The following is a 22,883-nucleotide window of genomic DNA, read 5'->3' as shown; positions in this document are numbered from 1 at the left end:
GGCGTTGCAAAATTGAGTGATAGCCTTCCTTCTTCAAGATCCCTTTTACCCTGTACAAATCTCCCACTTTACCACCACCAAAGCACCCCCAGACCATCACATTGCCTCCACCATGCTTGACAGATGGCATCAAGCACTTCTTCAGCATCTTTTAATTTTTTCTGCGTCTCACGAATGTTCTTCCTTGTGATCCGAACACCTCAAACTTAGATGAGTCTGTCCATAATACTTTTTCCAATCTTCCTCTGTCCAGTGTCTGTGTTCTTTTGCCCATCTTATGGCTTTTTCTTTGCAACTCTGCCTAGAAGGATAGCATCCCGGAGTCGCCGCTGGTGTTTTGTGGGTTCTATTTAATGAAGCTGCCAGTTGAGGACTTGTGAGGTGTCTGTTTCTCAAACTAGACTCTAACTCTTTCACTCTAATGTACTTGTCCTCTTGATCAGTTGTGCACCGGGGCCTCTAACTCCTCTTTCTATTCTGGTTAGAGCCAGTTTGTGCTGTTCTGTGACGGGAGTAGTACACAGCGTTGTACGAGATCTTCAGTTTCTTGGCAATTTCTCGCATGGAATTTGACGTCATTTCTGAGAACAAGAATAGACTGATGAGTTTCAGAAGAAAGTTTCTGGCCATTTTGAGCCTGTAATCGAACCCACAAATGTTGATGCTCCAGATACTCAACTAGTCTAAAGAAGGCCAGTTTTATTGTTTCTTTAATCAGAACAACAGTTTTCAGCTGTGCTAACATGATTGTAAAAGGGTTTTCTAATGATCAATTAGCGTTTTAATATGATAATCTTAGATTAGCCACCACAACGTGCCATTGGAACACAGGAGTGATGGTTGCTGATAATGGGCCTCTGTTTGCCTATGTAGATATTTCGTAAAGAAAAGTCATTTACAACACTAACAATGTCTACACTGTATTTCTGATCAATTTGATGTTATATTAATGGACCAAATTTTTTGCTTTTCTTTCAAAAACAAGGACATTTCTAAGTAACCCAAAAACAAGGACATTTCTAAGTGATCCCAAACTTTTGAACGGTAGTGTACATACATTTAATATGTCACACATAGCTGGTGAGGTAAGTGTGTGTGTCAGTGCTGTGTGTAAGTTGACTATGGAAACAATTTGCAATTTAACATTATTAATGCTTCTTATATTAAAGCAAAAAGTGATGCAGTCAGTCTCTCGTTTACTTTTAGCCAAGAGAGAGTGGCATGCATAGTATTGATATTAGCCCTCTGATTACAGTGAAGAGCAAGACAATAACCACTCAAACGTCCTTTTTTGAATGCTTCATACCAAAATAACTGCATAAAATCAAATCTAATTTTTATTTGCCACATGTGCCGAATACAACTGTTGTAGACTTTACCGTGACATGCTTGCTTACGAGCAATGTTCCCTCTAAGCTGCAAACAGGCGCAAAGCTCTCCCAGGACTGTCTCGCAGAAGAAATATCAGCCCATGCAGAGAAGCAACGAGATTGAACTTTACTCAACTTTCTAGTTATCCCCTTTAGTTAACACTATCAACGTTTCCCTTTACTGTGGGAATTGTGATCAAATCAATGCAATATTAGTCACTTTCAGTGCAACATAATAAAACAAAACAAACTATAACAGATATTATCTTGAATGCAGAGTGCATTGGAGTAGGATTCTATTGCATCGACAGGCACAACTCAGGCCCATACTCTACACAGACCGGTGCACCATATCCAATCAGAGCTGCAGTATCTCTACAGTATATGCAAATAGACCATTGCCATATATGGATCTGTGCCATTCACTTTGAACTGGACTGTGTTTACAGCATGAGTGGTTGCTAGTAGATGCGCTTGTATTGAGATCACATTTGTTCATATTCTTTGCTAGTAAGTCAGTTAGTAGCCCAGTTATAGCTAATTTCAGCAATAGAAGTGGTTGCTTCCTACAAGACCACAAAACGTGTGCCTTTCTAGCCATCTTTGAAAAGCAAGTCAGGTAAAGAGCTTTTTTTCTGTCTTAAAGGGGCAGTGTTGTATTTTGAGACAGGCTTGAATAAGCTAAGTGGCCAATAGGCAGAGGGTAGCATAATTTGTCTGATTCTCTGTAATAATGGTATGGGAATAATAATGCATTTTATTTTGTAAAGTGGTTTCTTGCATCAAACAACACATTTTCAGTCACCTTTTCTGAAGGACAAGTGGATAAACAGGTTCATGTCAATCCCTACATGTTTTTTTCAAATGTTTCGTTGAATGTAGGCCTACATTGAACACCGCACATTGTCTGCTACTGTAGGCTGAATGACTGAACAGCTATTTCCATGTTAAAATGTTATGGGATGCAATTTCTTCATAGTTTTTATGGTAGGCCACACTGATCAAAAAGACACAGTAGCCTACTGTGAACATATGCCAGAAGTTGCAAAGGATTTTCACAGCATTCAAGTGTGAGCTCAGCAGACCTGAAATTTGCTCATTGCCGGAAAATAATTGAGGGAACATTGCTTACGAGCCATTCCCAACAACGCAGAGTTTTAAAATAATAATACAAATGAAATAGTAACATGAGGAATAAAATAAAATGCAAGAATTGATCTATATACAGGGAGTACAGTTTACAAGGTCCAGAAAGGTACATTAGCAGGCTACTCATATGGTGTATTTGATCACAACATCGCACGTGCTCTCTCTCTTTCTTCTTGCTCCTAGCCATGGGTGTATTCATTATGGAAACCGTTTATAACCAAACAGAAGCAAACGGAGCAAAATAAGAGTTTCTATTGGACAAATTCAGGTAGGTCCCTCCACATTTCGGTCTGTTTGCAAAACATTTTTCAACAGAATCGGCGTAATGAAAACGCCCCAGTTCTTTTGGTTTCTTCATTTTAAATTCAGCAAGCAAGAGCAAGCTGTAGAAGTAAATACATTTTTCAAAATAAGTATACAACAAGCTAATGTAGGCCAAGTCTAGCTTTTGGCCCAGTGGTTCCCAACCAGGGGTACTAGGACCACTCCGGTTACTTGGCCCATCCACTAGGGGTACTTGAGAAGACTCATGAGACCGTAGGTCTACTAGTAAAATGCACATGAGGGGGTACTTCAGGGGTACTCCAGGCAGAGCCAAATTCTGTTGGTGGTACAGTCACCGAAAAAGGTACGGAACTACTGTTTTACCCTATAGGCCTACCCAATGAATTTACAGTGAATTTCAAAACATTGTTTTACAAATTAGATTTATATGAAATGACAGGCAGGCAGCCTAGGATAAACGTATTGCTCGAAAAAGGAGGAGAACAACTCATAGGCATACAGATAGTCCTGCCTTCCACATGGACTGTTGTCCTCTCCATTTGGTAACAACTCCTCAAACACCTGCTTTAACCCAATCACTTTTTCCTCATTGAGGAACCATCTCCTTTTGACTTCCATTGTACTTAACTTCAACAGACAAAGACTGCAAGAAACCCTTAAATTAGATAACTTTTCACAAGCTGTGGTCTTGCATAATTGCGCAAGGGTTTTTTGGTGCTTTCAAGACAACTGGGAACTCGAGAGAAGAAAAAAAAAGCTCAAATAATGACAGAAAGTCTGAGCTTTAGAAAGATGCCAAAGTTTCTGACTTTGAATACAGAGTTGGATTACCGTTCAAAACTATTTTCCCAGTCAGAGTTTGTTTGTTTCCCGAGTGCTTAGTTATCTTGAATGCACTGAAGTTGGAGATTTCAGAGTTCCCAGTTGTTTTGAACGCAGCATTTCTGTTGCGCGCTAGCTCCCTACATCATCACTACAAGCACAATTTAATTAGCCAGAAACTTTACACGCCCACTTTCTGGATACGCCAAGCATAAAGAGGGACTGATCGAACAGCCAATGGATAGCCAAAATCAAAATGCCCACCCAGACAGGCTCAGAGAGGAGAATGAGAGAGAGAGAGAGAGAGAGAGAGAGAGAGAGAGAGAGAGAGAGAGAGAGAGAGAGAGAGAGAGAGAGAGAGAGAGAGAGAGAGAGAGAGAGAGAGAGCAGGGTTGTACACCAAAGTTACACATTGTAGAATCCAATACGTAAATGCTAAAATGCTGACATTTAATCGATTACAAATGACATGACCGTCCCCTGGATTAAAGAAAAATATACTAAACCCTCCCCGACTGAAATTGAAAAAGCATGACCTTTCCCCATTTTCCTCCAGGTAACAATTGCATGCATTTTGAACGGACCTGTCCCTTAACAAAAAAAGGTGTTGCATTACACATATGGTGTTGGCGACCCACTTGAATCCAAATGCAATACTTCAAAATGTAGCTAGCTATCTTCTCCCCCTGTGCAGTTTATAAGGGGCTATAACTGCAATGCTTGCAGTTAGCCACTGTCACCGATTCCTTCCAAACCACTCATTGTTGAATTTGCAATTTCCAACTTGTTGTGTAATGTTTATGTCCAATGGCCGATGAGCACTGATACGTTTTATCTATAATTTCTCTTCATTATTTCTCTTCATATGACAAGGATTGAAAATGATTTGCCAGTAGATTGCTGACTTGATTCATGATGATGACTGCTAGCTAAGATTTTGAAAGTGAGATGTTGACATGATCAGTCCAATCAAAGCTACTATACATATAACGTGATTTGACGTCATTTTATCTGTGGCCAATGACCTTGAGCCTTCATGGAAGGGCACTACTAATGTAACTCTAAGGCAGGGCCCAAAGGGCTTGAATTTTCGATAACTATCCTTACTAAGGACTTAAACTTGGCGGTGATGTAGTGTCCCCATGAGTGACAGAACACTGAGCCAATCACAGTGCAAAGCTCCTATTTTCTGCTGGCGTGCCCCACGACCACAGAAAGCACTGAGTTTGGCTGAAACACCTGCATTTTGGAGCTGCCTTACTCAAGAAAACAAAAAAGAGACTATATTTGTATGCGGCTTTATTAACTCAATGATATATATTTTTTTACATTGTTTGCAAACTGGTATGTGACTCTAATTAATGCCCCAAAAATATACATACAGTTGAAGTTTACATAAACTTAGGTTGGAGTCATTAAAACTCATTTTCAACCACTCCACAAACTTCTTGTTAACAAACTATTGCTTTGGCAAGTCGGATAGGACATCTACTTTGTGCATGACACAGGAAATGTTTCCAAAAATTGTTTACAGACAGATTATTTCACTTATAATTCACTGTATCACAATACCAGTGGGTCAGAAGTTTACATAAACTAAGTTGACAGTGCCTTTAAGCAGCTTGGAAAATTCCAGAAAATTATGTCATGGCTTTAGAAGCTTCTGATAGGCAAATTGACATCATTTGCGTCAATTGGAGGTGTACCTGTGGATGTATTTCAAGGCCTACCTTCAAACTCAGTACCTCTTTGCTTGACATCATGGGAAAATCAAAAGAAATCAGCCAAGACCTCAGAAAAAAATGGAGACCTCCACAAGTCTGGTTCATCTTTGGGAGCAATTTCCAAACGTCTGAAGGTACCACGTTCATCTGTACAAGCAATAGTATGCAAGTATAAACACCATGGGACCATGCAGCCGTCATACCGCTCAGGAAGGAGACGCTTTCTGTCTCCTAGAGATGAACATACTTTGGTGCAAAAAGTGCAAATCAATCCCAGAGCAACAGCAAAAGACCTTGTGAAGATACTGGAGGAAACAGGTACAAAAGTATCTATATCCGCAGTAAAACAAGTCAGATATCACATTACCTGAAAGGCTGCTCAGCAAGGAAGAAGCCACTGCTCCAAAACCGCCATAAAAAAGCCAGACTACGGTTTGCAACTGCACATGGGGACAAAGATCGTATATTTTGGAGAAATGTCCTCTGGTCTGATGAAACAAAAATGGAACTGTTTGGCCATAACGACCATCGTTCTGTTTGGAGTAAAAAGGGGGAGGCTTGCAAGCCGAAGAACACCATCCCAACCGTGAAGCACAGGGGTGGCAGCATCATGTTGTGAGGGTGCTTTGCTGCAGGAAGGACTGGTGCACTTGACAAAATAGATGGCCTCATGAGGTAGGAAAATTATGTGGATATATAGAAGCAACATCTCAAGACATCAGTCAGGAAGATAAAGCTTGGTCGCAAATGGGTCTTCCAAATGGACAATGACCCAAAGCATACTTCCAAAGTTGTGGCAAAATGGCTTAAGGACAACAAAGTCAAGGTATTGGAGTGGCCATCACAAAGCCCTGACCTCAATCCTATAGAACATTTGTGGGTGTCACGCCCTGACCTTAGAGATCCCTTTTATTCTCCATTTGGTTAGGTTAGGTCACCTAATCACCCCAGCTTACAATTGGCTCATTCATCCCCCTCCTCTCCCCTGAAACTATTCCCCAGGTCGTTGCTGTAAATGAGAATGTGCTCTCAGTCAACTTACCTGGTAAAATAACGGTAAAATAAAAAAATAAATAAAAGGTCAGGGTGTGACTAGGGTGGGAAATCTATGTTACTTATTTCTATGTTGGCCTGATATGGTTCCCAATCAGAGGCAGCTGTCTATCGTTGTCTCTGATTGGGGATCATATTTAGGCAGCCTTTTCCCACCTGTTGTTTGTGGGATCTTATTTTGAGTTAGTGCATGTTGCACTTCTGTCGTCACGGATTGTTGTTTTGTTTATAGTATGTCTTGCTTATAGTATGTCTTGCTTGCATAGTTTCACATATTAATAAAGATGTGGAACGATACTCACGCTGCACCTTGGTCCTTCTCTACACACAAACGTGACAGTGGGCAGAACTGAAAAAGCATGTGCGAGCAAGGAGGCCTACAAACCTGACTCAGTTACACCAGCTCTGTGAGGAGGAATGGGCCAAAATTCACCCAACTTATTGTGGGAAGCTTGTCGAAGGCTACCCAAAACTTTTGACCCAAGTTAAACAATTTAAAGGCAATGCTACCAAATACTAATTGAGTGTATGTAAACTTCTGACCCACTGGGAATGTGACGAAAGAAAAGCTGAAATAAATAATTCTCTCTACTATTATTCTGACATTTCACATTCTTAAACCGAAGTGGTGATCCTAACTGACCTAAGACAGGGATTTTTTTAAATGTCAGGAATTGTGAAAAACTGAGTTTAAATGTATTTGGCTAAGGTGTATGTAAACTTCCGACTTCAACTGTATATATTTGTTGCTAAAAATGTGGGGCTCAAAACAGGTGGGTCTCTTATTTTAATGATATAGGCTACCAGAAATCAACAAAACGATTTAACACTTACTGTTTAGTAAAAAGTATGCCGAAACGTATTACTTTTAGTGCGTTCAAGACAACTGGGAATTCGGAATGAAAACCAGCACCAGACGAGTTGTTTTGTAAACTGTGAATTATAACAACTGTTATCGCTATGTTACAATGCCGATTGGGCTAAAGCTGTCTAGTAGTATGCGTCTTCTAGCATTAGCTTAGTGTGGCTAAGTGTTTACGAAATGACTATTGAGATACTTTGCTACATGACATTTGTGCTAGTTGGCAAAATATATGCTGCATAGCTAGCTCCATTGATTCACTATTGCTGACAACCATGTAATGTTAGCTATCTACAGAGTCACTTGTTGCTTGCCTTTCGTTTAGCGCGTTTCAAAACAAGGCCGCGAAACTTCACATCTCCCACGGTTCGTGGGATGGCACGCACGAGCAAATTCAAAACTCCCTGTTTGCGGTGATTCCCCTCTAGCGTTCATCGTTCATTCTGTCTCACTTCGTCACAGGGAATGTCCAAACTCTGACCAATCAGCGCAGCTTTGAATGTTGCTAGGTTACTTTTGGGCGTGGTTTTGCACCAAGTTTGAAAAATCGTGATGCTGATGAATTTAAGATCGGAGAAGTCAAAACTCTAGGATGGGTCCGTGTGGATAATTCATTTTCTCCGTTAAAACAGAGCCATCGCGAACGAGAATCTCGTTTTTGCAAATAAACCAAAAAACAACTTGATATTTCGATTTTCACATGTGCTTGGGGTTAAATGTGGAATGCATGTCATTGGCCAAATGCACAACCAACACATCCTGTCCGTTCAAAATAGAGGCTCACCCTTCTAACTCCATTATATTACCTTATATTCATGTTAAGATAACGTGATATTTCTCAATTTCTACTTTAGATTCAAGATTATAAGCTAGCCACAAAAATAAGTGTTTATTGACTTACTGATGAACTGCTTCTACTGTAAGTGGTTAGCTAACTGATATATCTCAGCTAACTGGTTAACCATTGATCATCTTTTTCAATGATTGGCATACAGCCAAAACAGCAGTATCTATTGCTAGACTAAAGATATGCCTCTAGCTACAGATTAGTCAGTGGTTGCACATCTAACTAGCTGGAACAAAGCAAGTGTGTGAATAGTAGACATGTAAATGTCTCACTCAGGCACTGTCTAAAAATGTTACCGGCTGTCAAATCCTTGCTTCTTCTGTCGTTGTTTTTAATCACTACTCAACTCCTCTGAAACCACATTGGGGGAGAGAATTGGAGGTTCCTCCCCTTGGGCCTCCTCCTCTGATGCACTTTGAAAGAGGTGTGGAATGGAGGAAACAAGGACAGAGGAAGCAAGGATTTGACGGCTAGTGGGTGGGTGGGTAAAATGCAATATAACATAAAGAAAGCATAGTGATGCAAAAGTTTGTTTGTGTGTGTGTGTCTATCACTCCTACTTGTCATCTGTAATTTCAAAGTTCAAAATTTGTATTGAATTTACAATTTTCAATCTACTGATGCGCACTCACACACATACTTGTATCAGAAAAGGCTTTATAAAATGCATTTGATTGATTTGATTGACACAATATACCAACAGGGCTCAAATAGAATCGAGGGTTAATTGTTTCTCATTACATTCATCTAGTGGAATTCAAGAGATTACTACATACAATTCAACTTCATTAAATAGGCCTTTTTCTGAAATGTTGATAAGAACCCCAAACACCATTGTTTCTATCCATCAAAGCGCATATTTGATTGTCAATACTGATGCGTTTTACATCTGCATAAGTGAGAGCATTAAAAAGATTGGACATTTCCAGAATAATTTTCTGCACTGTGGCACAAGAAACAGGTGTGAGGAGCCTGTATTAGGATGACAGCGTCTGTGTCCCTTGATAGGATAGAGCGGAGAGACCTGTACAACTTGTCTCGTGAAAACCCTGCGGTTGCACATCTTGTACAACATGATAACTAGGTTACGTTCCATGATAAAAGATAAAATGTCAGAAATGGACACAACAATTCAATATAAAGAGGAAATAATCTCCACAATAATGTATTAAACGGGCCTTTCCTATCATAATAACTCAATCAGGGGTCTGGTCCTTATTGCTGAAAAAGCAGTTGTGTCTGCTGACCACATGGACAAGGGGGATCTGATCAGTAATCCTAGATCAGCAATGCAACTTTGAGACACTTTGTGAATACAGGCCTTAATCTTCTCTAAAAGTTAGGTGTGTGAGTGAGTAAGTGACAGGAAGGGTTGGTGGCAGGGAGAGGAGTGTACTGCAGGTTTGTGTGTTAGCCTGGCTGGTCATTTGTGGGTGGTCTGTATAGCCTCAGGCCTTTGGGTCTTAATCTAAATCGCTCACCCGGCTCTCTATCTCTTCACTGTCAATCTGTTGAGTGTTGTCATTCTCTGAACCCTCCACTCTCCTCCTTTCCTAAACCCATGCTCTTGAGAGACAGAATGGAAACACCAGCAGAGCTACAGTACCCCTCATTCTGAAACGACACCTCTTCAGGATTGATATAGTCTACGATGGTCAGTCCCCTTCTTTATAGTCACACAACCAATGAGCCAATGCATGATTATTTATGTTGGATTTGGGAGCTCAACATTACTGACTTTGTATGGAACTTGAACTTTGCATATTACATAAGAATAGTGAAAAGCTCACATGATGAACAAGTGCTCTCTCTCTCTCTCTCTGTGTGTGTGTGTGTGTGTGTGTGTGTGTGTGTGTGTGTGTGTGTGTGTGTGTGTGTGTGTGTGTGTGGCCGTGATACCCAGGCCCTGCCCAGACACAACCCCTACCATAGACCCTACGCTCTAGACACTTGTGGAGATCTGAGAGGGATTGATGTGGTGACATGGAGATAGCTCCTCCACCTTGCCCTCTGACAAACTTGGTGATATTTTTGCCATATTGCTTACACCTGTCCAATCCTCTCAGATCTTTACAAGTGCCTAGGTTGTATGTGCTAAGGGTTGTTTCTGGACAGGACCCCACAACCCTGTGGGTTTGTGGTGGACCTTCAGCATGTCAGCTGAGGCATTGGTTGGATGTTTCATTCCATTGCTGGACACACCCACGGTACCCTATCAGGCTGATCATCCTAGCCAGGCAGTTCTGGTTCTTCCTCAGAGTATGGTTGTGAATAGTTGGAGACAGGCTATAAACAGTAAAAGGATATTTACATGTCTACTATTCACACATTTGCTTCGTCCAGCTAGTTAGATGTGCAACCATTGACTAACTATAGCTAGGGGCAGATCTCTAGTCTATAAGATTACCAATGATTAACTAGGTAGCTAGGATATATCCAGTGACGATTTTAGAATGTATATCTTGGTGGGGCAAAAAAAACGTGAGTGAAGGAAAAGCAGCCAACAAGTGCTTAGCATATGTGGGAACTCCTTCAAGACTGTAGGAAAAGCATTCCAGGTGAAGCTGGTTGAGAGAATGCCAAGCGTGTTCAAAGCTGTCATCAAGGCAAAGGGTGGCTATTTGAAGAATCTGAAATATAAAATATATTTAGATTTGTTTAACACTTTTTTGGTTATTACATGATTCCAAATGTGTTATTTCATAGTGTTGATGTCTTCACTATTATTCAACAATGTAGAAAATAGTAAAAATAAAGAAAAACTCTTGAATTAGGTGTTCTAAAACTTTTGACCGGTAGTGTACTTGTCTTCCCCCATGTACTTTTTGTAATGATTTGTTGTTAATAATAATTAATTTAAAAAATTAAGTATTTTCCCAGTCAGAGCTAGTTTTTTTTCCAAGGTCCCAGTTGTCTTGAACTCACTGAAATCAGATTTCCCAGTTCTGAGTTTCCAGTTGTTTTGAGCGTGGCAGAAGTCATGCTGGATTGACACCATGGCCAATGTTGAATGTTTATCCTTTTAAGCTTGGAAAAGAGTCCCTTAAATCCAGGCTGCGGACCACATACCCACTCCACTGAATAGCAGGCTAGTGATTGCTTTGCAATGCTTGCAGTTAGCTACTGATTCCTTCCAAACCACTCATTGTTGAATTTGCAATTTCCAACTTGCTGAATGATGTTGACAGGCCAATCAAAGCTGCTGTAGATATAATGTGATTTTACATCATTTTATTTGTGGCCAATGACCTTGAGCCTTCTTGGATGGGCACTTCTAATGTAACTCTATGGCAGCACCCAAGGGGCTTGAATTTTCGAGCTCTACCCTTAGATTTGGAGGTGACGTAGTGTCCCCATGAGTGACAGAACAATGAGCCAATCACGGTGCAACTAGAGAACATTACCAACCCCTACGTTCCGTATTTTCCTCTGGCATTACCACCACCACAGAAAGCACTGAGCTAGGCTCAATGTAAATTGTCCGGGTGGCCATCTGATTAATTGTTCAGTAGTCTTATAGCTTGGGGGTAGAAGCTGTTAAGGAGCCTTTTGGACCTAGACGTGGTGCTCCGGTACCGCTTGCCGTGCGGTAGCAGTGAGAGCAGTCTATGACTGGAGTCTTTGACAATTTTTTGGGCCTTCCTCTGACATTGCCAGGGAAATATAGGTCCTGGACGGCAGGAAGCTTGACCCCAGTGATGTATTGGGCGGTACGCACTACCCTCTGTAGCGCCTTAGGGTCAGATACCGAGCAGTTGCCATACCAGGCAGTGATGCAACCGGTGAGGATGCTCTCGAGGGTGCAGCTGTAGAACGTTTTGAGGATCTGGGGACCCATGCCAAATCGTTTAAGTTTCCTGAGGGGGAAAAGGTGTTGTCGTGCCCTCTTCACGACTGTCTTTGTGTGTCTGGACAATGATAGTTTGTTGGTGATGTGGACACCAAGGAACTTTCAACTCTCGACCCGCTCCAGCCCTGTCGATGTAAATAGGAGCCTGTTCAGGCCCTCCTTTTCCTATAGTCCACGATTATCTCCTTTGTCTTGCTCACAATGAGGGAAAGGTTGTTGGCCTGGCACCACACTGACAGGTCTTTGACCTCCTCCCAATAGGCTGTCTCATCTTTATCGGTGATCAGGCCTACCACTGTTGTGTCATCAACAAACTTAATGTTGTTGGAGTCGTGTTCGGCCATGCAGTTGTGGGTGAACAGGGAGTACAGGAGGGGACTAAGCATGTACCCCTGACGGGAACCGGTGTTGAGGATCAGCGTGTCAGGAAGTCCAGGATCCAGTTGCAGAAGGAGGTGTTTAGTCCCAGGGTCCTTAGCTTAGTGATGAGCTTTGTGGGCACTATGGTGTTGAACGCCGAGCTGTAGTCAATGAACAGCATTCTCACATAGGTGTTCCTTTTGTCCAGGTGGGAAATGGCACTATGGAGTGCGATTGAGATTGTGTCATCTGTGGATCTGTTGGGGCGGTATGCGAATTGGAGTGGGTCTAGGGTTTCCGGGATGATGGTGTTGATGTCAGCCATGACCAGCCTTTCAAAGCACTTCATGGCTACCGACCGTTGGTCCGTGTGTGCTCTGAGTACACATCCTGGTAATTCGTCTGGCCCCACGGCCTTGTGAATGTTGACTTGTTTAAAGGTGTTGCTCACATCGGCTATGGAGAGAGTGATCACACAGTCATCCGGAACAGCTGGTGCTCTCATGCATGCTTCAGTGTTGCTTGCCTCGAAGCAAGCATAAAAAGCATTTAGCTCGTCTGGTAGGCTCGCATCACTGGGATGCTCGCGGCTGGGTTTCCCTTTGTTTTTGTTGTCCGTAATAGTTTGCATGCCCTGCCACATCTGATGAATGTCAGAGCAGGTGTAGTAGGATCTTAGTCCTGTATTGATGCTTTGCCTGTTTGATGGTTCGTCTGAGGGCAAAGCGGGATTTCTTATAAGTGTCCGGATTAGTGTCCGGCTCCTTGGAAGCGGCAGCTCTAGCCTTTAGCTCAGTGCGTATGTTGCCTGTAATCCATGACTTCTGGTTGGGATATGTACGTACGGTCACTGTGAGGACGACGTCCTCAACGCACTTATTGATGAAGCCGGTGAGGAGCGCCACTTCTGAATGAGTATTTTCTTGTTTGCTTATGGCCTTATACAGCTCATTGAGTGCGGTCTAAGTGCCAGCATCGGTTTGTGGTGGTATATAGACGGCTACGAATATTATAGATGAAAATTCTCTTGGTAGATAGCGTGGTCTACAGCTTATAATGAGGTACTCTACCCCATGCGAGCAATACCTCAAGACTTCTTTAACATTAGATATCGTGCACCAGCAGTTATTGACAAACAGACAGACACCACCACCCCTCGTCTTACCAGACGTAACTACTCTGTCCTGGCGATACACAGAAAAATCTGCCATCTCTATATTATCCGTGTCGTTGTTCAGCCACGACTCGGTGAAACATAAGATATTACAGTTTTTAATGTCCCGCTGGTAGGATAGTCTCGACCGTAGATCATCGAGTTTGTTTTCCAGTGATTGCATGCTGGCCAACAGAACCGATGGTTATGGCGATTTACTCACTCGCCTACGAATCCTAACAAAGCATCCCAACCTTCTCCCTCGGTTTCTCCGCCTTTTCTTCACACGAATGATGGGGATCTGGACTTGTTCTCCCCGGAAAGCAGTATATCCTTCGCGTCAGACTCATTAAAGAAAACATCTTTGTCCAGTTCGAGGTGAGTTATCGCTGTTCTGATGTCCATAAGAGACGGTAGCAGCAACTTTATGTACATCATAAGTTACAACCAATGCGAAAAAAACTAACAAAATAGCACAGTTGGTTAGGAGCCCGTAAAACGGCAGACCTCCCATCCGGCGCAATTATATCCATTATAATTTACAGTAACAGCAGGTTATTAATAATTCAATAAACAATATGGCTATCTCATAATCTTAAATCTAAAGTACAAATATCATTAATATATGAATTAATAGGCTAGCTATTTAAACCTCGAGTCCCACGGTCACTCCGACACAATTTGGACATCTAACCCCTTTTAAACATTGTGTGTTTGAGCTAAAGACTGCTGGGTTGTTGCATTGGATTCGTCTAGTTCTTCTGCATCTGCTGATACAACCATTAGTCTGTGTCTGTGCTCAGTAAAGGCCTGGTTTCACGCCTATTAATGCAGTTGATCCTTTTAAGCTAAGAGTAGACAGCTTCAAATTCTTTAGATAACAGCATTTGAAGCATTTCTTCACCTCAGACAGTCTTGAGTCACAGTGACACTGTTCTTAGAAATCAGGTGAATAATGGTATTGAAACCAAACAGGGAGTGAGAATTCCTACCCCTTTCAAAATGAAGTCTACCATTTCACCATTCTCTAATCTGAGCCCTTCTATTCTATTACCCCATACAGCTAGCCGCCTGATTGAAAATGAACATAGAGTATTTATGCTTACTTGCAACTTCTCTAAAGGTAATCTCAGTGCAGAAGATGTTGTAGCACTCAAAGGTCTACAAAACAACTGTAATCGTTTAATTCGCCCTGCTGATAAGGCGGTGGGCGCTGTTGTGGTACAGTAGGAACAATAAACCTTACGGATAGTAGTAAGAGTGAAATGATGCATATATTAATAGTGCTTTAGACCAAGCTTGATTTACTGAAAAGGAGAGGGATTTCCTCATCACCCCTCACCCAGTATGTGCAGCTTACTATGGCATACCTAGGATTCATAAGAAACTACCTGACCCTCCTCTGAAGCCTATAGTCTCTGGTAATGAGAGCCTCACGGAACCGATATACCAATTTGTCGATTTTTTTCATTCAAAGTTGGTTCCTTCCCTCCCAGCATTCTTGGGCGGACTTGAGTAGATTTGTGTTGTATGCCAACTCTACCAATCCACATTTATCCTTTACAGAAAAGCATTGCACTTCTTCTGTCAATTTCCTCGACCTCACTATTTTTAAAGGCGACAGTGATACACTTGAAACTACTATTTTTCGCAAACCTCTCAGTTGGAACAGGCTCCTAAGGTATTATAGTAATCATCCTAAATCTCAAAAAACGCAACATTCCTACTGGTCAATTCCTTAGACTAAGGCGAAACTGCAGCAAATCAAATGATTTTGAGACTAAAGCTGAAGTAATGAAAAAGAGGTTCCTTGAACACGGCTACAGTGAGTCTCCTCAACATGGCTCATAAGCGAGCTCAAGAGACGTATAAAGCCGCCCTCCTCACCAAAAAAGAGAAATGTGAGAAATCGGCTAGGGTTTGTTTTTCCACTGAATACGACCTGTCTGCAGGGTAGATAAAAAACATGATCCTCAAACACTGGCACATTCTCCAGTGACCCCTTGCTCAAAGACTTTGCGTCCAACCCTCCCCTGATATGCTTTATCAGAGACCGTGTGGTGCACAGTGCTCTCAAATCCTGCACCTGCACCCTCTACCTGGCTCCCAGATGCCCCTAATGAGTTCTACCGCTGCGGTCATTGTACACATTGTTCCAACTCAAGTGACACAAAGGTATTCTATCACCCACGCTCAGGTAAAGAATACAAGATAAATTACTTCATAAATTGTAGTACAACACATTTTGTTTACATGCTCAAATGCCCATGTGGGCTAGTTTACATTGGTCAGATGAAATACACGCTCAAATTAAGAATAGCTGAACATAAAAGCAGCTATACGCACCAAAAAGATGGACTATGCGATCACGCGGCACTATGTGAATGCCATACATGGCTCAGCCTCAACCGTGAAATGCTGGGTAATTGAGAAAGGTCCACTTTGTTCCAGAGGGGGCAATACTTTATTTTAAGGGGTCCTTATTACAATGTAATTACATGTGCAATTACACTGTAATAAGTATTGTAGTTAATTGTAATAACTCATAGTTAAACTGTAATAACAGGTAGCTGGTGGTAATTGCAGTGTGTAATTACAGAGATGTAACAACAAATGCTTGTTACCATGCTTGTTACAACTGGGCAAGTTTCACTAAATTCACCAATTTTGTGTTTTGTTTATTCTCAGCTGCATCCGATTCAGTAACAACTGTCACAAGGTTGTAATCTCTCTCATGAACAGATGCGCTTGATGTCCAACGTTAAAAAGGTTGGGGGCTCAATACAGTCTTATTGCCAAGCCTTGAATACACACTCTTCAAAATAACCACTCAATGCTGTTGCTAGCAGTTGCCCTCCAAAAGTGTATCATCTGGGTTAATTTGGTTGAGTTTACAAAAATAGATCAGGTATAGGTCAACCTCACTGACTGGGGTCTACCATACGGGTGTCATCCCAGATTATAATTTTAAAAATGACTTAGAATTAATGTGTATGTTGCCCACAACCTGAACCTCCTTGCCATTCAAATGGGAGGATAAACCCACTTGTACACCACATAGTACATGTACCATCTGCATAAGATTTAGCTAGTTAAAATGAAGTGCATCTTGAGGGGTACTTATTTGTAATAAATGTGTACTTATATAGTACATTACCCATCCTAACAACCTGTCCTTCATTTTAAGGCAAGAGCCATCCAAGTGGGAAGATAAACACAATAGTACATCACAGAGTACATGTAATATATGCCTATGTACAATGTAATTACTAGGTATTACACAGGATTTAGCTAGTTAAAATGAAATGCATAGTACGTTATCTACATATATATAGTTACCTATGAGCAATTACCATATACTTACTTAATACTCATTACCAAGTGAAAACAAACAAAAGATGAGCTTGTACTTTAGACAACTTTATTTCAACATGTAAAAATACCTTATATTGCTTCATCCATGATTCACCAAATTATATTTTGAAAGAGGAAGCTAAATATTTGAAGCATATGTTTTCTTTTCAGTCTCCTCCATTTCCACTGAATGATGTTAACTGTAAGGAATTATTTCCTAATAATAATAATAATAATAATAATGTAAAATTAACAAATTTACAGAAAGAACTGTGTGAAGGCCAATTTACAGAAGAATAACTTTTTGAGGCAATAAAATGTTTTCAGTCTGGAAAAAAAACAGAACTTGACGGTATACCAGTAGAGGTATATCAGACCTTTTTTTGATGTACTCAAAGATCCATTATTAGCATGTTTTAATTACTCTAATACAAATGGTAGACTTTCAAGTACTTAACAAGTAGGTCTGATTTCATTACTACTAAAACAGGACCCAGGTGGTAAGTATAAAGATACCAGTCCATTTAAAAAACTGGAGGGCTCTAACACTTCAATGTTGTGATTCGAAAATCCTGGCGAAATGCAGAGCACATAGAATAAAAAAAGTTTTACCAGATATTGTTCATCCTGATCAGACATGTTTTTTATATGGACGATAAATTGGAGATAATATACAACAATTACTTGAAACAATTGAACATTATGAAACATTGAAGATACCAGGCCTGGTCTTCATAGCAGATTTTGAAAAGGCGTTTGATAAAGTACGACTAGAATTTATATATAAATGCCTGGATTACTTTAATTTTGTTGAATCTCTTACACAATCTGTTAAAGTTATGTACACCAACCCCAGATGTAAAATAGTAAATAATGTTTACTTCTCCAAAAGTATTTAGCTTTAAAGAGGAGTAAAACAAGGCTGTCCGTTGTCTCCATATCTAATTATTATGGTAATTGAAATGCTAGCTATTAAAATTAGATCCAACAAGAACATCAAGGGGTTAGAAATCCAGGGGATAAAAACACAAGTGTCAATGTATGCCAATGACTCTAGTTTTTTCTTAAGTCCGCAATCTGGATCCCTGTACAGTCTCATTGAAGATCTTGATCCCTTTTCTAGCCTCTCAGAATTAAAACCTAATTATGACAAGTGTACCATATTACGTATTGGATCGTTAAAAAATTGTGTTTACACTACCTTGTAGTTTACCAATAAAATGGGTGGATGGTGAATTAGATATACTTGGTATTCACATCTAAAAAAATATGAACTTACCACAATCAATTTCAATAGAAAGTTAGCAAAAATAGATAAGATTCTGCAACCATGGAGAGGTAAATACTTGTCTATTTATGGAAAAATCACATTGATTAACTCTTTGGTCCTATCACAGTTTACTTACTTACTAATGGCACTGCCTATTCCAGACGACTCGTTTTTGAAATCATATAAGCAAAAAATATTTAACTTTATTTGGAATGCTTAGCCAGACAAAATTAAACATGCCAATTTATATAATGAATATGAGTTTATGGGGCTAAAATGATTAAATATTAAAGCTTTAAACCTCTCACTAAAGCTTCACTCATACATAAGTTATACTTAAACCCCAAATGGTTCTCCAGTAGATTATTAATAAGAAAGGCTCATCCTTTGCTCAAAAATGGCCTTTTTGCCTTTATACAGGTTACAACTTCTCATTTCCAACTAATTGAAAATTAAATTTTGTTTAAAGTATCACCCTTTCTTAAACAAGCCACACAAAGCTGGTTACAATTTCCGTTTTATCCTCCAGAAAAGATAGAACAAATATTACAACAAATGTTATGATTGAACTCAAATATACTGATTAATTTAAAAACATTCTTTATGGAATTTCTTAATTTTTAAATTATATTTATGAATGATATTATGAATAGAAACGGAGGAGTTACGTCACATATGCCGCTATCGAAACCAGATGGGAATATCTGCTCAATCCAAATTTACAACCAAAAGCATTACCACAAAAATGGAGGAGACATGGAGAAGTGGAAAAAGGAGAAGGTAGGGAACTTGTTTGCCTGCCATATGTTAAAGACACAAATTGGCTGAAAGGAACTGGCATAAATAGAAAAATATACCAGTTTAATTTGAGGACACATTTTTTTGACAGCTGCGCCATACAGGTTGCAAAATAAATGGGAAGAGATTTCGATGTACCAATTCCATGGCATATGGTTTATGAACTGGTACAAAAAACTACACTTGATTCAACACTTTGAGTTTTTCAATTTAAATTATTATATAAAATTCTTGCCAACAACAGAATGCTATATATATGGGGCATACAACAATCTCAGCTCTGTAGATTTTCTTGCGAAGAGACAGAATCAATATATCATTTACTCTGGTATTGCCCCTATGTAGCTTGTTTCTGGTCACAGGTTCAGGAATGGTTAAAAAAAAAATCACAACATACACTTAAATATAACCTTACAAATAGCAGTGTTGGGCGATTTGGAAAGCCATTGTCAGTCAATAAAGGTTTTCATCTTTAGCTCACAATCTGTGGATACTATATGATTAGAAAAGTTTAAAAATGATGTTAAACATCACAGCACAATTGAAAAATATATGGCACATGGAAACCAAACGAGGGTGGTCTATGGTGATAGTTGGGATGGGCTGAGAGTGGCTAAGGTTTGGCATTGCAGAGCTTATGTTTGGTAGTGTATTATTGTTATGTGACTGCTTTAAATAAAAGTACCATGTATGTAAAATGTATATGCAAAATGTATATGTAAAATGTATATATATATGGCTTTGGGGGGGGGCTGGAGTTAATAATAAAAATAATGTAAAAAAATAACCAATTTTCAAACCCTGACCTCCTTAGCTACTGTTGCTTTCCAGGTCAAATGCACCGTTAAATAATTCAACAATTAAAACAAACAAAACTTATGTAAACTCCCCATTTTTGCCCTATCACTCATAAGCTTCCATGCATTTAAAACAAAAGCTGGACCTGGGCCTGGGAATCAGACTCCAGAGTCCTTTATAGCAGAGTTGTGTCAGAGGTATTTGGTTTTCAATTGGCTAACACTTATAACATGGTTTGTACTGAAGAATGGTGAGTTCGGTTGCTATCAGAAACTTGAACATTTGTAATAAGCATGATAACAAGCATTCGATGCTACACCTCTGTAATTACAGACTGCAATTACCACCTGTTACATGTTGTTAGTAGAGTAGCTATTAATTATTACAATTAATGACAATACTTGTTAGTGTAATTACATATGCAATTACACTGTAATAAGGACCCCTTCAAATAAAGTGTTACCCAATATTGTGAGGAAATTGTTACAGAGAGGCACTTAAGTTCAACTGCTTAGATTGCATCCTCTTTGGAGGATGCTGCATGCACTCAGACTTGGCATTTATTGGTTGACCTAGCCAACTATAGCTAGGCTACTCATGATGATACATTACTAGTTCGTTTTTTGCTTTGCGATAGTTATGAAAAGCACTACAGAAATGTAATCTTGTTATTATTATTGCTTTACTTAGTTTAGTAGAGCGTAATCTTCATTAAAAAAGTGATACATGCAAGAGCAGTGTGCGGGTTACTTTTTTCTTTCAACTTAATTGTTACCATGCACCTTACACAAGATAGCTCTGATGTGCAAGTGCATTTTTTTATGTTGGAAGTAAAACACACCAACTGTACATGTACTGATATAATTTTTGTTTTAATTACAAACACTTTTCAATGAGAAAACAGAAATCCACTTTGAGTTAAAAAAAAAGGACTTCACCAAAAACAGAATAACATTTATAAATTACACCTTGGGAATATGATGAGATGATGACCGGTGGGGTGATAGAGTGGCAGCCCCTGCAGCGACACACCCATCCCCGCATACCACTTCCAGAATGTTGCTGTGGCCTCCCCTACCTCTGTTCTGACTCCGGTGGGGGGAGCTTTCAACACCTGAAAAATATGGTAAGGATAGCTTTCAGCATCAAACATACTACATGTAAATTCCTGTAAAAGGTATTATGCCAATTGCAGTACATTTCTCTGGAATACTTGCACATTTCTGGCATGCATATCTTCACACTTACATTAATGTGCCAGTGAAGCATAGGAAATAGATGGGAAAGTGTTGTTGCTTCAGAGAAAAGGGGAACTTTATTAGCCAAGCACAGCAAGAAGTGTAAGTATTTTTGCTTAAGGTCCTCCCACTTCTTTTTCACCCATGCAGGTGATAGCTGCCCCTCCTCCTCCTTCACATAGATCCTGAAAAGACATAAGATCAAGTACAACATTAACCAAAACATGAGCAAAGTAGAGTTCTGTGAACTTTCTGTAGCTAGACTGTAACATACTTTATCAAATTGCAGTGCCAAGGTGAAACAGTACACTCTTAGGGAAAAAAGGTGCCATCTAGAACATAAAAAGGTTATTTGGCTGTCCCCATAGGAGAAACCTTTGAAGAGCCCTTTTTGGCTCCAGGTAGAACCCTTTTGGTTCCCAACCTGGTCTCACAGTATTTCGCATTATTCTGTACGTAAATCCGAGTAAGTAGTTGAAAAGTTGCTAATTAGCTAAAATGCTAAAGTTCACATTGATGGTATTCGAACTCGCAAACCTTTGGGTTGCTAGACATTTGCGTTATATGTTCACCCATCCACCCTGACCAACCATCCTTCTTTCATTTTGCCTTAAGTAACCATCTGTCTTATGTAACCATATGGTACGTAATTTATCATACTAATTTGATCCTGGATTTACATTTACTATGAGACCAGGCTGTGGTTCCAGGTAGAACCTTTTTGGATTCTATATACCTGGAACAAAAAATGGTTCTACCTGGAACTAAAAGGGGCTCTCCTATGGGGACAGCCGAATAACCGTTTTGGAACTCTTTTTTCCCCCTAAGAGGGCCACGAGAGCAGCTTACCATTACTTTCACCATAACAGGTTATGTGCAATGAAACTAGCTAGCTAGCTAACTAGGCTAATGTTAAATATGAAGTTGTTGCTCAACAGCAAGTAACCCTGTAGCTAACATTACTGTTCTAAAGCTAACTTCTAATCCTACTAGCGAAAGGCACTGCAGGCTGCAAATCTGCTTTCAAAGATGTAGCTACAATGAAATAGTCATGATCATTTTTAATAACAAAAACTACTTACATTTGAACACCACCGCAGAAGCTTCGGTATTCGCAATCTTCCAAGTTGTTTTGTTGTTTACTTGAAGAGATCTAGCTATTAAAACTTGCAGCCCCATTTTTCCAATGCATTGTGGCTGTGAAATTCCCTAAAAGTATGCAGCGAATCCTACTAAATGAAAAGCCAAAATGAGTATAACATCCTGGCATTTAAAACATTCGATTTTGGAAAATTCATATATTATAAAACTTAATTTCATCGCATACTCAAACAGGCTACTATTTAGGACGTATTATGTGCATTCGGACACAGCCAAAGAGATTTACCTTCATTATGGGCATCTCAACAACTCCCATGTCGCTCATCATTTATGCAGCACACAAACTTCAAGCTTTTGTTTTGCACACCCCACGTTTGGGTTACATTTTTTTTCCTTTTAAATCGCATATATAAACTTTGACTTCAGGTTTAGAGTTACTTAACGATTATACTTTTCACACCTTTTTGACTTCCGTGCACTTATATAATACTTGTATTATTATCTGATAGTAAAGACTAATTCAGAATCATTTGAGGACTTTCCAAATTAATTTAAAAAGGAAAATAGTGCTAATTTCAGTCAGGCTACAATTTTGCCATTTCATACCACTGATACTCTAATTACATACTAATTCAACATTTCTGGCTATCATCACCTTCTTTTCAATTATCTCTTCGCATTGTAGCCTCCATAATTTGACAACTGGGCTATCATTGAAACTTGTTAATGAACTGCCTTGCTTATGGGAAGATAAAAATACAACTTCTTTTTTAACTTACCATTGTAGGAGCTGCATTCATATTGGCACACAAATGGACCTGACGTAGGTCCACACCTTTACCTGACATA

At 39.8% G+C, this 22,883-nt stretch overlaps 1 protein-coding gene across 6 annotated transcripts in view; it reads right to left on the bottom strand.

Annotated features, from left to right (window-relative positions):
- Nucleotides 1-22,851, bottom strand: part of LOC106580069 (transient receptor potential cation channel subfamily M member 7) — an 89,257-nt gene extending 66,406 nt beyond the window's left edge. For 5 of the 6 annotated variants that reach the window (XM_045702996.1, XM_045702994.1, XM_045702997.1 and 2 more), the window contains exon 1: nt 22,814-22,834. In XM_045702996.1, coding sequence (XP_045558952.1) covers nt 22,814-22,834 — 21 coding nt within the window. Of the gene's footprint in view, nt 1-22,813 lie in introns of all 6 variants that reach the window. The other variant, XM_045702993.1, reaches the window with a different exon arrangement.
- Nucleotides 22,852-22,883: the final 32 nt, after the last annotated feature.

Source organism: Salmo salar, chromosome ssa20 (genome assembly GCF_905237065.1).
Source record: "Salmo salar chromosome ssa20, Ssal_v3.1, whole genome shotgun sequence".
Classification (NCBI taxonomy): Eukaryota; Metazoa; Chordata; class Actinopteri; order Salmoniformes; family Salmonidae; genus Salmo; species Salmo salar.
The sequence above is the reverse complement of the archived record's forward strand: the minus strand, read 5'-3'. Positions and strand labels throughout refer to the sequence as shown.